This window comes from Ischnura elegans, chromosome 10 (assembly GCF_921293095.1).
Source record: "Ischnura elegans chromosome 10, ioIscEleg1.1, whole genome shotgun sequence".
In the NCBI taxonomy this organism is placed as follows: Eukaryota; Metazoa; Arthropoda; class Insecta; order Odonata; family Coenagrionidae; genus Ischnura; species Ischnura elegans.
Genome location: NC_060255.1, coordinates 101,973,264 through 101,989,786, shown reverse-complemented (window position 1 = coordinate 101,989,786; position 16,523 = coordinate 101,973,264). Strand labels below are relative to the sequence as shown.

The 16,523-nt window shown below is 37.9% G+C and overlaps 1 protein-coding gene across 12 annotated transcripts in view; it reads left to right on the top strand.

Annotated features, from left to right (window-relative positions):
- LOC124167314 (MAP/microtubule affinity-regulating kinase 3-like) overlaps positions 1–16,523 on the top strand; it is a 227,673-nt gene that overhangs the window by 130,343 nt on the left and 80,807 nt on the right. For all 12 annotated transcript variants that reach the window (XM_046545284.1, XM_046545288.1, XM_046545285.1 and 9 more), the window contains 5 exons: positions 1,525–1,661; positions 5,820–5,876; positions 5,976–6,111; positions 6,204–6,424; positions 8,500–8,599. In XM_046545284.1, coding sequence (XP_046401240.1) covers positions 1,525–1,661; positions 5,820–5,876; positions 5,976–6,111; positions 6,204–6,424; positions 8,500–8,599 — 651 coding nt within the window. The remainder of the gene's footprint in view (positions 1–1,524; positions 1,662–5,819; positions 5,877–5,975; positions 6,112–6,203; positions 6,425–8,499; positions 8,600–16,523) is intronic.

The window sequence follows — 16,523 nt, the reverse complement described above, 5'->3', positions numbered from 1 at the left end:
ATGGTCTACCTTACCCAAGGGTAGCCCAATACCCCCTCAGAACATCGCCACTTTTTGTCCACGACTGCTTTTACGATGAGAGAACTCGCGTATCTTGCAGCTAACCTCTATATCTAAAGGTTGATCCACCATCCGCAACCCGGTGGATGCACTCTGTGGCTTTAAGCTCAGCCGCGAGATATTTCCTTTGTCAACTCTTTAGTGCTTCAGCAGTCTGAGAAAGATAAGAGAGATATGACACGATTTAATGGCATTAAATCAATGGTGGAGATTTCGTTAGACTCCATATGGGAAGGAGAATTTCAAATGTAAGACTCCTGAGACAGGTGGGATAAATTATTGTGCAAATTCTCCATCTACCATTGGGAGAGGGTGAAGAAGTTGGAAGGTTTTAAATGTAGTCAATATGTAGACTTTTCCCGCCGTACAATAACACGGAAAACCTCTTTCTTATTTTTCCAATGCAAAAATCCTGTGTGTTTTTGTGAAAAATTTAAGTTTTATCGCCTGCAGAATACATCAAGAAAAGGAATAAGCGGAATTAATTTCATTGCTATTTACTACTTAGCCCTCCAACTTTAACATTTAAGGCCTTATTTTTAAATCTGGCGAAATATTGATACATAAATATGATAATTATAACTCAAGTGTTTTTGGCATCAGTTTTTTGATCCTGCTTTAAATAACAATTTTTACTGACAAATTGGTTCGTATTGGGAATGTAAAAATTTTAATCTAAGTTTGAGAATAGTTAAGCATTTAAAGAAAAATTAAACAAAACAATAAAAGTGGCACTGCAACATATTATGAATTTTGATTTATTGCGATCTCCCAGACCGCACGTCGTTGGTAGTGTAACAAGAATTGTACGTCACTGCTGGTTAAGGGTTAAGAGTGATACGGAGAACATCATCCTGGAGCCCCACTATATTTCCAGGTCTGACGGAAGCGATAAATTAAGAGAGATATTTAGCGGATAGATATGGGAATTTGCTTTTCCCCTGAACCATGAAGGACTTAATTTAGTGATAGTCATAATTTTTTTTTTTTGAGCACTTGCCTTTTATCTGTAAAAGGCAAGTGCTCAAAATGACCCAAGTGTCCTAATGACTCCTACCACATGGCCATTTAGGTGGCATGCATGGTAGTACGTAGATTTACATGTATTATATCTTGATGGTATTTTTATTCCTATTTAAACTGTTCCAGGTCAGTTTCAAATCAATTTAGAAATAGTAGTTTTTCATAGTGCTACAAACTTATTTCAAATGATGTAACATATAAGTTTGTATATTCTTATGGCATGATGCTATATCATTCAATGTACTCTTGTTACTTTTGCCCATGTAATGTGTAGATGGCAGCTGTGCTCTGTGAGACTTCTCTGCTCTTCAAGTGACTACTAACTGTAGGAAGCTCACATGGCAACACCCTACTCAAGCCTGAAATTCTAGTAATTGGTATTTCTTTTCTTTCACACATCCATGGTCTGTACATTTATCTTGTGCTTATATCTTTTTGCAGTGAAACTTTTTCAAGTGATAGAGACAGAGAAGACATTATACCTAGTGATGGAGTATGCCAGCGGTGGGGAAGTGTTCGACTACCTAGTTCTTCATGGTAGGATGAAGGAAAAGGAAGCAAGGGCAAAATTTAGACAAGTAAGTACAATGTTATGTGCTCTCCATGCTAGTTCATTTTGTGTGTCATGGATGCTTATGCCTATTGAAACCATGCTCTCCAAAATGACCCCAATTTGGAGAGCATGGACAATTATTGTCTCTGGGGCTTTCCATGTATGGATGTCACTTGTGGTCATAGTGAACACATACGTAAAGATCTATTCATAAGGAATGTGTGAGTTGGAGTTGCTCCTTAGTTGCAGAGTGTAATTGCTTTACCACAAACCCACACTGAATGGATGTAGGCCGTTTTGGAATATATGTATGGCCTCAATATATTGATAAATGGCTGTCAAGTCAGCTGGGGGGGTCAGGATCTCCATCATTACCATTGATGGTCTAGTCATCCACCTTGCGAATGGCTGGATGTTGTGTCGTGGAAGTTTGGCATTTTTACAGTGAGATATGTCTCTGGGGTCTTGTGATTGGTTGACTGATTCCTGCCTTTTGTCATGGATCCTCTTTATCACTGGCTTCCACGAACTTCTGAGGAAGTGTCCTGGATCACAATTTGGTGTTCTCATCCATAGCTGGATATTGATAGCCTTCAAGTCAACCTTTCCCAAAATGTTTCACCGTGACTCAGGATCTTAGCCTCATTCCAAAAGATGGTTGAAATTCCAAGGGATGCTGTGTTTTGCTATGGCAAATTTCATGTCTTGACACAGCCTAAAATTTCACCTGCGTTCTAAGATCCTCCTCGCAATTGTATCGATCCTATGTACGCTTGGCCACAATGGCTGGCTATCTGGATGACTCTAGGTGTCATTGGTTGATCTTTTACTGTTACCAGCTGGTCTCTCAGCTGGGTGTGTGACTGGAGAAAGGCACAGCATGGAAGCTACAAAGGCGACAGCTATGTATCTATATCACACTCCACGAAAACTTCAAATACTGATTCAAAGTACTGTTTGGCTCGAGTGTTCGCTTAATGACCATCTTGCTCTTGTTATTTCGATGCTCAGATTGCTGTGAACATGCTGTAATTATTGGGGTGGTGAGGATGGGAGAAGAAAAGACAAATTATGAAATCATTTGTTAAGGGAGAAATGTCTTTACTTTATGGAAGTTGTATCAACATCAACAACAATAGATAAGGAGAAGTAAAATGCAACAGTAAGAAACTAGCAACATCACATTTAAACTGAGGAGACTATGAGAAATTGCTCAATTCAGTTCTTTTCCTCAATTTCTCATTACAAGCCATTATGTACATACAAGTTTGTTTAGTATTTTCAATATTATTTTAATAGATACCTAGGTCATGGATCGCATTGTAATTGTTACATATATTTTTCTTGTAGACCTAGTTAAGGCCAATGCCAAACAAATGCTTTGACAGGCAAACCTTTAGTAATGATATCAGAGGTTTGACAATCTGTTGAAATACATACAACTTTTAATACAATAACCAGGGGAGACCACATACCTTGCTCCACCTTTTTCAATGCCGTATTCTGTATGGCATTTGGAATGGCAAACATCTCGGACCTGGTCGTGGCTCCATTGAATAGCCCTTAGTTTTGCTGTAATTAATTAATTTTCATGCACTATTTTCCACATGGCTGATGTAATTCCCAAATAACTCCATCTCCATCACATTGGTCAGTTGGTGTATTGGATAGTGTTGTTGACTCCCACCGCGGGAGCCAGGCTTTGCGGCTCAATGTTGGCAAAATGTTTTATAGTCTTCATTTTCATCATACGGCGACCATATGATGTTAAACTTTTAAGGCAGCTGGCATTGACTGGGGAAATGTTTTTTCATCATAATGGCTTTTAGGTTTGCAAACAGTGTCGTTTCGAACTCTGAGGTATTAAGAATGCACTAGAATGTAAGGTTGAGTCAGTTCATAAATTTTTTTGGTTCTCGGCACCAGTATGGTTCATGATACTCTGATCCAAGGGTGAACTCTTATTAACTGAATGAACGGCCAATTTAAATGAACAACCACTAGAAGTGCATGAAAATAATTTTGCTAAAGATGTGAACTATAAAACATTTTGCCAACATTGAGCCGCAAAGCCTGGCTCCCGCGGTGGGAGTCAACAACACTATCCAATACACCAACTGACCAATGTGATGGAGATGGAGTTATTTGGGAATTACATCAGCCATGTGGAAAATAGTGCATGAAAATTAATTAATTACAGCCAAACTAAGGGCTATTCAATGGAGCCACGACCAGGTCCGAGATGTTTGCCATTCCAAATGCCATACAGAATACGGCATTGAAAAAGGTGGAGCAAGGTATGTGGTCTCCCCTGGTTATTGTATTAAAAGTTGTATGTATTTCAACAGATTTTCAAACCTCTGATATCATTACTAAAGGTTTGCCTTACACAGCATTTGTTAGGCATTGACCTGAACGAGGTCTACGAGAAAAATAAATTTAATAATGTGGCGATACACATTTAAATCTTGGAGATTCGTAACGTTTAAGCCCAGACAAGGGGAACTCTGATGGTCTGTCACTAACTGGATGAGGGAAAGACTCTACAAAACAAGAATAATCTGCTGTCAGAGAATTGTGTCAAAATTACAAATAATGTTCAATCGAAATGTATTCCAAACTAGAAATATTCAACATCAAAAGTATTACAATAATCTATGATGATTACTAACAATCTTGAAACAAACTTTTGCAATAATTTGAAAAACTAAGTACAAAGCTGTTTTGCCTGTCAGCACCAAAAATGAGTTGAGAATCAATCTCTCTAGTCGACCGATGTCGCTGCAATGAAGGCCCATGAGCGAGAGAGGCTGGCCGGAACAAGGCACAGTGCAGGGGCAGATTTAGCAAAGGAGGGGAAGGGTACTTTGATGTGCTGGATCAGCCAAAATCCAATTTCCCGTAGTGCAGCCATGTTGACAGGAAACTCTGGAATTCGTCTCATCATCCAACCAGGGGTTGGGGGAGAGCAGCATACCACCAGGTTTCCTCTCCTCTATCTTCTGGGTTTGAGACGCAGGCAAATGGTGTGACCACTGGTTGAGGCAAGCCATTGTAAGTTGAGGAGGGGAGTGACATGGTAGGATGAGGTGTTGGAGGGAGAGAGAGTTATGATAGGACAAGGTGGAGTACTTCTCACTCCAAACTGCATTCTTATGTAGTGATGGGCCGAATTAGGAATCCAGGACATATCAGTTGACCATGAATGCGGCCTATGAGCGAACGGCTCGCCTTGAGGGGCGTGATGCGCACGTGTAGCTCGCGGAAAAGTACTGTTTTCCTGGAAAACTGTTGAGCAGACGTAGAAGTGGTGCAAATTTGGGTCCTGAAGGACTGTAAAATTGCGCGTTTCCCCTGAAAAATTATGAATTAATGTTGTTAATCGATGTTATTAATCAATTATGAAATTATTAAACATTAAATGTTATTGCATTTATGCAACTTTGAGCAACCTCTATATGTGAAACATTAAAGCTTAAATTTTGAGGATATCCATTCTGCACCCCATAGCATATGTTAAGAGGTAGAAATCAAAATCCGAGAAAAAATAAAAATGAGCAACACCCTAGTGGACAGTCTCCAAGATTGCATTGTTGTTATTAGTCTCTGACATGTACTGGATTATTCCATGTCAAAGACTTTTTTGGTGTTCCTCCTGTCCTGAGTGGGCTGAGATCTATTGAAACGATTCCCTCTTAATATGGTGTAACGTTTTTTATTTTCTCTTCAATTCACTTACAAATATTGGTTATTACACTTTAAAAACAAAATTGGGAGCAAAAACACATCCGCACGCCATGACTATTACAATCCCACTCCCCGTTACACTCCATCCCGCACCGCCAACAACAATCGCCCCCACTCCACCACTGCTGCTCATTATTGTCCTCCTCCCATCAATCGTCACATCCAAAACAAAACAGCTCAAAATTAGGTGTTACAATGACTTTATTTCTTGCTTTGAGTCAGTGAAAAGACTTCGTTTATTTTCTAGCTAAAGTAAGTGGTATTATGGGTGTATTAATTAATATCCCTGCACTTCTATTTTATTTCCAAAATCGAATTTATTTCAGTAGCCATACCAGTAAAGAACTTATTATGGATGTGCGGGCTTTGATCCCATTATTGTTGCTTTAAGGTGTGCAATGGGCAAGAATTAACATCAAATTTCTCTTTTCTCCAGATTGTTTCTGCTGTACAATATTGCCATCAAAAGAAAATAATCCATCGAGACTTAAAAGTAAGTGTTCAGCTTCATAGAAGAGGATGATCATATGTTCAACGTTATGGGTATGGTATGATAGGAACGGATTAACTGTGTTTCATTTAAATTTTTCAGGCAGAGAATTTACTTTTAGACAGTGAAATGAATATAAAAATAGCTGATTTTGGCTTCAGTAATGAATTTACTCCTGGTAACAAATTGGATACTTTCTGTGGAAGTCCTCCATATGCCGCGCCAGAATTATTTCAGGGTAAGTGATGACAAGATCCCACAATGACTGTTTGTTGTTCTAGTGTCATTTGTGCACGGATGGTTATTTGAGGTGAATTTTGAATGTTGCAGGGAAGAAGTATGACGGGCCCGAGGTGGACGTGTGGTCGTTGGGCGTTATTCTGTACACGTTAGTGAGTGGGTCATTGCCGTTTGATGGCTCGACGCTTCGGGAACTGCGCGAGAGGGTGCTTAGGGGGAAGTACCGCATTCCGTTCTACATGTCCACAGACTGCGAGAACCTGCTCAAGAAGTTTCTTGTTCTCAACCCTGCGAAGAGGGCATCTTTAGAAGTAAGTACTCCAAGGGTGGGTTTCTTGGGAATCGTACAATGGGTGTGTCAGTAAATGGGTACCGCAGTGTCTCACTTAACTCTCAATCTGAGAAAGGTATCTGCTGTATATTTTACATGGGCAACTCACCTAAAAATTAGTTGCCTAAGTTTTCTTCTATCTTTTTACTCTAGTCCCCTGCAGTTGACTTTACAGTAATTTTTTTTACATACAAACGTATTTTTCACTTGTTTACTCCAGATTGCTTTAAATTGAGAATTGAAATTGATTCAAAATTTCTGTGAGATACTTCAGTCGGTATCCATGCAACATGATTTAATAACCATCATTCCTGGGGGATCATGGTGTGCCACTCATTACCAATCGTAAATTGGCTGCATGACAAGACCTCTTCTGATACACATTTGACTTTCAGAGATAAGAACATTCGAAATATTCAAGCGTGCCTGAAATTTCAAATTTGGTGCCCATGTAGATGGCTGATGCTATGCAGTGTTGGAACGCACACTTTGGGCACAGTCTGAGCTAAGTGTCAATTAAATCCGTTTTGAAGTCAGTGACTGTTCACGGTTTCACCTGTTCTTCCGTCCTGCTGTAAGTGTATTTTATTTGGCTCCATCTGCGTCGCATGAGCAGCTATGTTAGTTTGTCCGAAGGTGAGTTGACCCAAATTTGTAACGCATCATTGCATTCTACAGGATAACCTCACTTTTCGATGCTTAGCAAAGGTTTGTTAACTTATGCATTAGCTCTCGGAATGCATCTTGTTCGTATGACAAATACTTACTGTATTTGTGCATAATTTATTCATGTATATTATGCACATGACTGTGAAGCAATGCAACAGCACGACTATTACTACAGGAGATTGAACAGAAAAGGTATTTTGGCAAGGAATGCTTTTATGAGATGATCTCTTAAAGAAAAATAGCAAAAAAGAAATTAGATATAGCATAGTATATTTCCACCTAAATGCTGTTGCATATCGCAGGTACTTCATAATAAAGTTCATGCCATAACCGCCAGGACTCGAACTGAGGTTTGCAATTTCCTAATAACAAAAATTTCTTAGTAATGTGTCTTTTACTTTAGATTGGATTAGCCTTTTTGTCGGGACCTACGATATACTTGGTAAAAGCGAGAAATTCGTAATAACATTGTTTTTATTAACAAGAGTTCACCGTAACAGCCAGCTAGTCACATCAAATGCACGGCATAACCTTTGCTGCGTGAATATTCGGTTAAGCCAACAACCTAGAGGTATGACCAGACAGTCTCGAAGGCTCTTTAAGTTTCTGTAATAAATCCATTTTTCATCACTAGTCATGATGCAATGAAGAAAACCCTTCCTATTTTGCTGCTGCAGCATTTGGTCACATACGAAAAACGATGCCCCACATCTCTTGGTTTCAAATCATTAGGAACCCAAGTTTCTTGCCTTTTTATTATTCCCAACACATGCAATCACTTTGGAATGGCTTGGTGAGTATAACTTATATTGAACCAAGTTCTTCTTGGGTTTGGCATAGATTTTCGAGTGTTGCCTCCATTTTAGCTTCTTTGAAGGTTTTTGGCCACCCTTCATACGGATAGTCATCAGCATTGAATTTACCATCGTTGAAGCCACAGAACCAATCACAGCACGTTGTTTCACCTAAAGCAGCTTCTCTGTAAATTTTTGGAGTTGTCAATGCACCTCAGCCACCATTTTACTTGAATGGAATAAGAAAATCAAGACTTCCCTCAAATGACGGTTATTTGGCACTAACTCGGGCATTTTTTTGCTACAGTAAGGATATGTCGCCTAAGCAAACTGACAATTGTGGTTAAGCGCTTCGTTTACCAACTGTCTAAGCTTGGTTCATGACTTTTCTAATGTGTGTGTGTGTGTGTGTGAAAATGTGAAAATCGACCCCCAATCACTGCTACGTAGAGCCATTTGTTGACAAATGGCGGGAACGTAGTTGCACACCTAACAATATTAATAACTTCCAACTACATGGTGCCAAGTATCGTACAAGGCCTGAGTTTATTGATTATTCACTATTCAGTTTTGTTTGTGTGCCTCTCCTCAGAACATCATGAAAGACAAGTGGATGAACATGGGCTATGAAGAGGAGGAGCTGAAGCCATACTCAGAGCCAGAGCCTGACTTCAAGGACCCCAAGAGGATAGGTATGTTGTGGAGCAGAGGGAGATTTTACTCTGCATGCATGGCTTCTAGCATCTTCAATCCTCTTTACTCCCCCCTACTCATCATATCTACTTAATATGTGCATAGGTCCATTTTTAAAGGTAAACCTTTGGTAGTCTTGCATGCGAGGAAGCTATCCAAATTCAAATGTTTGGCACCCATCGTTATTTAATGCCAAGGTCTCTGTTGTAGCTCACAAGGGGAGACCATGTACAAAACATTTAAAAAGACTGCTTAAATGTCTTAAAGCCATTACGACAATAAATTATTTCTCCACCTGCCCAGGCTTTCTGCAATTGGAATAAATTTGAAATTGGGCAAAAATTATAAAATTGAAGATGATAAAATTTCGGTGATGGAGCCTCAATCTCTGGTTGCCATGGTGGGAGATAATAATGCTAACGACCACACCATCATACCTACATGATCAAGGGGCCACTATTTTTAGATCATGTTAAATCTTTCACTTGAAAAATAATTAATTACAGCCGAATTATGGCCCATTCAATGAAACCACTACCAATTCCAAGAAGCGTTCAGCATTCTGAATGCAATAAAAAATATGGCATTGAAAAAGGCGTAACAAAGTATGTGGTGTCCCCCTGTAAGTCTCTTCAATGTAACTTCTTATTTTGGATGTCACTGTTTGTCTGCCTGTCATTGGCTTCAAAACAAGTAGGGTGGATGGGGCTGTGGGAGGTCAGTGATGTTATGAATCAAATGTAATTGACCTCTGCTGTATTTGTATTAGACCAAGGGAAATATTTCACAGACCTGGTAAATCTGCCTTATTATAAGGCTTGTATACAACTATGGCAGGATAATGAAAAGGTAGATGATATGTATTGAGGGCAATATTTTATTGTGGTACGATGAGGTAGGAATGATAGTGAGTGGTTGGGTGACTAGGAGGAAGGATGTGACTTTGGGGATGGGGGGGGGGGGGGGGGGGAAATGCGTGGGAGAAGTTGTAACCTGCTTGGAAAGCCAGTCTCACTTCAAAGTTGTGAGGATTATTTGCTGAGCAGTCTTACGTTCTTAGCATTGCTACCCATTCAAAGGAAAAAAACTAGCTTACTTAAGAATAGATGGTCATATTTTCTGAACAGCATAACAGGTAACATTGTGACAGAAAAACGTTTTTATGGCCCTCAAATTTTAATTTACTGACCCCGGTTTTGACAAACTATGTCATTATCTAGGTGTTCCATATTCTGATGAATCATAAGGTGCCAGGTATAGGAAGAAAGTAGTGGTGCAACTTTTTTTCGTGAATGGTCATAGGCCACAATGTGGCATTCTGTCAGTGATTCAGCCCCTGCAGGTGGGTGGGGTTGGACAGAGTAGGAGAGGGAATGTGTGAACTCATGTAAAAAGTAAACCTGGAGTACTATTTCACTGTACAAAGTAACAAACCTGAAAAAGTTATTATGTGCATAGGGAGAGCCTAAAGATATTTCCCTATAATGCCTAATTTAGAGTAAGAAATATTTGGGGTTGATTGAAGTGTAATTTCCGTGGATCGGTTTGTGAAATTAGATATTGCAGGAAGGTAATTTGATAACTTTCATCCCATCCAAACGAAGCTGTTCGGCTAAAAATTCAACATTTTTCCTCTAATGAAATAGAATTGCTTATCATCATAGAAAGGTTCAAGGCATGAAAGCACTTAAAATGTTAGATGTTAACTATTAGTGTTATTTGTGTTCTTTGACTGGAGTGATTAGTTATGCACCAAAGATAATTTGAGATTTTTCACTTACAAGTCTTGAGCATTTAAAAAAATAGTAGATCGTACCTATCGGGCAAAAGATGTGGCTCTATTAAGCTTAGAATGGAGAGTATTTTTGTTTTTGTGTCTATGTTTAGATGAATCAATTTTTAACATAAAGTGCTGGATGTATTGGAGGTCTTTTCTGGAGTCAACACTTAGTGGATTAACTCGGAGTGAATTAAGCGATAATTCCAACAATTGCGTTGTGTATCAGCAAATGAAATGTAATGATGCTAAAATGCTGAGTAAGGGAAATGCGTATTATGTATGTGTCTTGCATTTTAATTTCTGGTGCATGGAGTTTGGCCCTGGAAGTAAATTGAAAATTGAGTTAAGTTAAACTCAACTGTCTCCATCCAGTGATGATATGGTGCTTACTGTAAGCTTCAAAATGATATGCCGCTGTACATTGCAAATTTATATACTAAAATAAAGAATAATACATCGACACTAAAATAATGAATATTATGTCATTTTATAGAAAATTTTATTCTTAATTCCGATTTATTTTTTGTTTTATGAAAAAATCAGAAATGTAGACACACCAGTGCAATACGTGACTCCGTGCACCGTAAAATTAGCCATTTTGTCAACTTCATGAACTTTGTAACTCAACCTAAGGAAAACCACTATGTCTACAGCATTCATCTTCCATCATGATGTATTATTCAATATTTTAGCATTGGCACAAGCCCAGATATAAATTTGCAAAGTACTGTGGTATATCATTTTGATGCCTACAGTAAATGCAGTGACATAGTGAATGCCTTGTGCAACTGATGGTGTGAGTGTAAAACGAAGGTGCTTCAACTGATGCTGGCTTGAGGGATCATATGTTCTTGTCACCCATGATAAGAATCATTAGCGGAATGTTGCGATCCTGAGAGAACTTTGGGTGAGAGTGGATATTGGGAGTTGGTGCTTGGCGGAGGACTTATCAAGCTAAGCCCTAGCTTTAGGAGGATATTATTTGGAAGTTAGTGAGTGACAAGAAGTGAGTGTGGAGGCCGGCAGAGAGGGAAGGGAAGGAGGGCATTCGAGAGAGAGAGGGCGTTTGGTAGAGGGAGAGAGGGTTGTGGCGGGGTGGGGCGGGGGAGGAGTTGGATGGAAATGGATTTCTCATCATTGGGTAATTGCAGCAATAATTATAAGGTTATTAGTCTGATATATTATTGTTGTATCCATGCTCATGATCTGCATGTGTGCCTCTTTGCTCCTATCATTCCCTCCAGACCTCTAGATGATTGTTTATTAATCCTGTTTTCCTTTAGTGCTCCTTTGCCCATCGGGATGTGTCTGTCTGTGCACGCCTCTGCTCTCTTGAGTGGAGGTGTTACCTGTGTGCTGTAGCTATATCTCTCTGTGTTCATTGTCATGGGGATGATCCTCCTCTGTTAGTTCTCATTGGGGTACGCAGTAAAATCCTCCTTCAATCCTTGTGACATTGTTGTACTCGTTGTGGCATGATGATGTAAACAGCCTGGATTGCTGTAGTGTGCATCTTAGTTTTATGGAAGACAAACGATCTTGGTGGATGTGGATTAGTTAAAGCCAGATTTATTTTGGGAGAGTTAAAGTATTCCAGAAACAGTGAGTAGAAAGAAGCATTTTTCTTGAAATCCTTTATTACATCTTTTCCTAAATGATTTTATGATTAAAGCTGTAAATGCTCAAGCATAAGTTAAAGTCTTCTTGGAGTCCGAAAGTAGGGTGAGAAATATAAAGTTTGCTAATTAGATCAACTACTAATACTTTCATGAAAGCATAATGTTTGGTATTCCAGTAATAAAAAGAATGATGATGGGGAGAAAATAGAATTTAAATGATTAATTTATAGCGGCTGTATAGCAATACTTTCATATCAATATAAAAAGGTAATAGAAGGTATTATATTTATTTTTTCATGTTTATGGCTGCATATTAAGTTGGTTTTTTAGGAATTGGAGAGTTTTTCACAGTTATGTAAGGAATTAAGTAGCGTTGTTCACCAAAATTATTTAATTGCTGAATTCGAGGGTTAAAGTTAAAAAAAAAAAGTTCTATCAATTTTCTTCTTTACTACATCAAAAGTGGCTCCAGCCCACTGCCGTGTTGCTTGACATCACAATGCGGCATCGCTGTCTTTGTTTCTTCTGTCTCCATGTTTATGCCCAAACAGAAGATAATAATGCTCTTGAGCAGTGGGATGAATGTTTTTATAATGAATGAATGCCCCTCAGATTAGGACATGGCTGTACTGTAAACTGTAGCTCATGTACGTTATTATGTGAAGCTTGAATTGAATTTAAAATGCCACAGCCCGAGAATTTCTGAGTGAGCATTATTACTTTTGGACTCAATAGAGAAAGTGTGCAGCACTCTCGTTAGTGGTCATGCTTAGAAACTATCCCGAGGATGGCATTATGTTTGGCTTATAGTAAATGTAAACTATGCATTTTTCTAAAGAGCAAAAGTGCTGTGTAGCAAGAGAAGTTTTTTAAAGAGGCGTAGAATCGATCCAAGAGCAAAATGCGTCTGTTTTTGATTTGTTATTATATCTGGCAGGTAAAGAAGAATAAAATCACAACCATGGAATAAAACCTTAGACCTCATTATAGATGTTAATCACTATCCCTATCATTCGAAGTGATGCAATAATAAGGCCAATAATGTACTCTGCTATCATTTGGTGAAGTCTTTCAGTATCAATTTCATTTTCATTCTAAGTTGCTTTCTCAGTTCTTGGATATTTCTGGAGCAAATACTCCAGAACTGAGAAAGTGGCCTAGAAAGTATGCTCTAAAACTCACTGTACATGTACCCTTATTCTTGGTGTTGTTTTTTTGGTGAGAGAGCTACTGAAGAATCTGTTAAGTATGATGAATTAGAAAAAGACTTTCTTGGCTGCAACTCAATAAAGATGGCATCCATTTAAGAGTTAATTGACACTGTATTAGCATCAATACTGCTTTAATAATTAATTATCCTCATGTATTCATTTCATAACTAAATTTGTGGCCACATATCAGGTAGGTTTAGTCTGCACTGATATCTGGAGACCCCCTCGTAACACATGAGGCACTTATGCCTGTCTGTCTAGCTAATAAGTTTTCTCCATGGAATGTATCCCTACCAGCCACTTGCCAAAGGGTGACATGGGAAAGGCCTAAGAGATTAATAATGACTTGGTATTCCATTTATACGGAGTACTATTTACGCTTAGTGATGAAGCTTTGACTTATGCTTGAGTTAAGCAAATATCATTTATTCGAATGGGTAATGTCTGCTGTAACATACCTCCTTCCAGAACTTGGTAAAATAAATATATTTCCGTTCGGTATTGATTAAGCTTATTTTTATGTGTAAAGCTATTCTTCTAGCATCCCTGAGTGCTTTGTCATGTGGTATAAATTGTCATATTCCCCTTGCTCTGTCTTATGTTAAGTGGATTGCCATGGTCGATATAATTTGACTCCATTCTTCAATTTGTGACCCCAATCATCGTTTACACACTTCTTAGTTTGCTAATTTTTGGTCCTTGGGTCAGTCTTCTGGAAGTAGTGTGGTATTTCTTTATAAATCAATCTCATTTCTTTGAAGTTGATGTTATCAGTGGAGTCTTTCCAGATGTGTAGTGCTCTGCTATTGTTGGGGCTTGTGTCATCAACAATATTTGAAGTGCTTAAATAATACAATTCATCAAAAGTCTGTAGTATTTGGTCAGTTCTCTTGTGATTTCAACATTAAGGAAACGACATTCATTTCAAAAGTGACAATACTATTTCCTACGACTAATATACTGTTCCATAGTAAGAAAAGAGTTCTCAGCAAACGTCAACTATAAAGTTGGTTACACAGCAAAGAATGACATTAATGAGATTAGTCAAAGTTAAAAATTGTGGCAATCATAGGTGGGGGTCAACCTGCACACACCGTGGCTAGTCCCGGTACACTTAATAATTTTTTAAATTCTATTATGTTCATCAGAAATCAGTTACAAATTCTAAATTCTTGTTAATGAAGCATTTTCATTTTGGTGTTTAGTTTTTGAACAGATTTTTCCTTCTTCATGAATGCTATGTTGATGATTTCATGTTATAATTAGGAATGGTGAAGATCGCCACCGGAATCTGTCCATCCATAGTTACAATGCCTGTTTTTAACCCTTGCATTTGCTATTGTATAGCTTGTACTTCTTCAAATTAAGTTTCCAGGCTAGTTCAAGTGAAAAGTAAACCTATTATAGGTCACAGGTTTATTGTTGGTGTATAGAGCTATACCTGACCAAGTCAATTTTCATTATCTCTGAACCACATATGTACCGTCACTTTCAAAAGTCAGTCCTCACGGCCAGTGTGAGCAACTAAGATTTCTGCTGTGCTCGAACTTTGGGTATTGCATATGCTTTCTGTGCCTTGAAAGGGCCTGTTTGTCTTACTCTCACCGTCTGTGCAAGTCGTATCAAGGCATTCTTCATTATTCCTTAATTCTTCGTGACTTCCCGGACTCCCGGTGCCAGAACACAAGGCGAACCATAAGTTCTCAATCATACGATTCAACACTGATAGTATTCTAAGATAGATGGTATTAGTAGTCTGGCTTGTACTAAAAATACTGAGGCATATCTGCACCGCAATGCACACATAAGGAAGAAACAAAAATCAGAATTTCATCTGAAAGAGTTCTCTAAAAGTTGCCTACAAAATAACCTTCTAGATTGTGCATTTAACATATTGTGTCCAAACATCAAGGATGCATATTGCTCTATTTTTAAGTATTTGAGACACACTGATATTATTATTCCCAGAGACACACTGATATTCATTATTCCCAAGCATTTTCTTGGGATGTATATTATCCTATATTTTTCTACGTATCTTATCATACGAGAAATAAAATTTACTAATGTGCTCTAAATTATTATGTTTTTTTTCGGTATGATATTTATTCCAGTCATTACTAATCTTTATTTCCCTGAGCAAATATTTAATTAATGCTCAATATATTCCATGTATCAGTTTGTAATTAACCCACATCTTCATGTTCATTGAAAGTTCGGATGTCTTAATGGTTATTAAGTATGTTTTCAATAGTTAAAAATACCATCGGAAGCATTACTTACATGACTTGTTTGCCTATTTTGTACAATTTTAAGGCACATTTAGTATATCTTTTTTCTTTGCCCCTTTCATTTAGAGGTCAAACTAAGTCTTTCTCCTTTTTCTTTAAGTTTTTTCTGCTAGAATCAGTTGTAATTGGTGCCTGGTGAATCATGCATGTCAATGTCCTCCACATTATTTTATACAAGTGGTTTCACAGCAATAATGGAACTTACACTCACTTAATGAATACCTTGAGTCAGTCTTCTGGGTGAACAAATACAGATCATATTCCTACTAACACAAAATGCATGCATAATTTTCATCCGAGGTCAATCCATTTCAGATCACCCAGGCAATGTTACTCAACATTTTTATTTTTCCTGATTTTTTTATCATTGGTTTCGTACAATTAGACAATCACAAAACACTATTTGAAAAAAATTTACAAGCCATACTATTTTTTGACAGCCATTTTTAAAAGGGGCAAATTTTGATGAAAAGTGTGGTTTGCATAAAGCTTAATTTCAAAACTATTTTGAAAGATCTCAGAATAATTAAGTAACCAATGTGTTCAGCTGGAAAAGAACTTGAGGAAACCATGTTTTAAAAATTTCTATCATTAAGACAAAATTAGTCAAAATCTGCCTGTAAAAATTCAGGAAAAATTTGGCAATACTAACTTTTTAACACCGTAAATTTTTATGAAGGCAACGAGACTCGCTAATAAAGTGTTATTTCTGAGTTGAACGCATAGAAAACTACTTTCAGTGTAAGTTTTAGTACTGAGAATGCACTCCTTTTTTTCTAAAGCTTGTCAAACAATGCCGAAAGCCTGTTAATGTCGATTTTTGCTCGTCAACATCTAAAAAGGGACTGAATGAAAACAAGTGAAAATTTCACAGAATGTTCTTTATACACATGAAATTATCTCGCAAAAAATTAATGATTGAGAGAGTGCTACGTTTAGAGCAGTGGAGTTGTGAATTTCAGTAAAAACGCAACCGTTTTACATGCGTTTGTAGTGCAAACATAGGCTCGTTAGTTAGCACT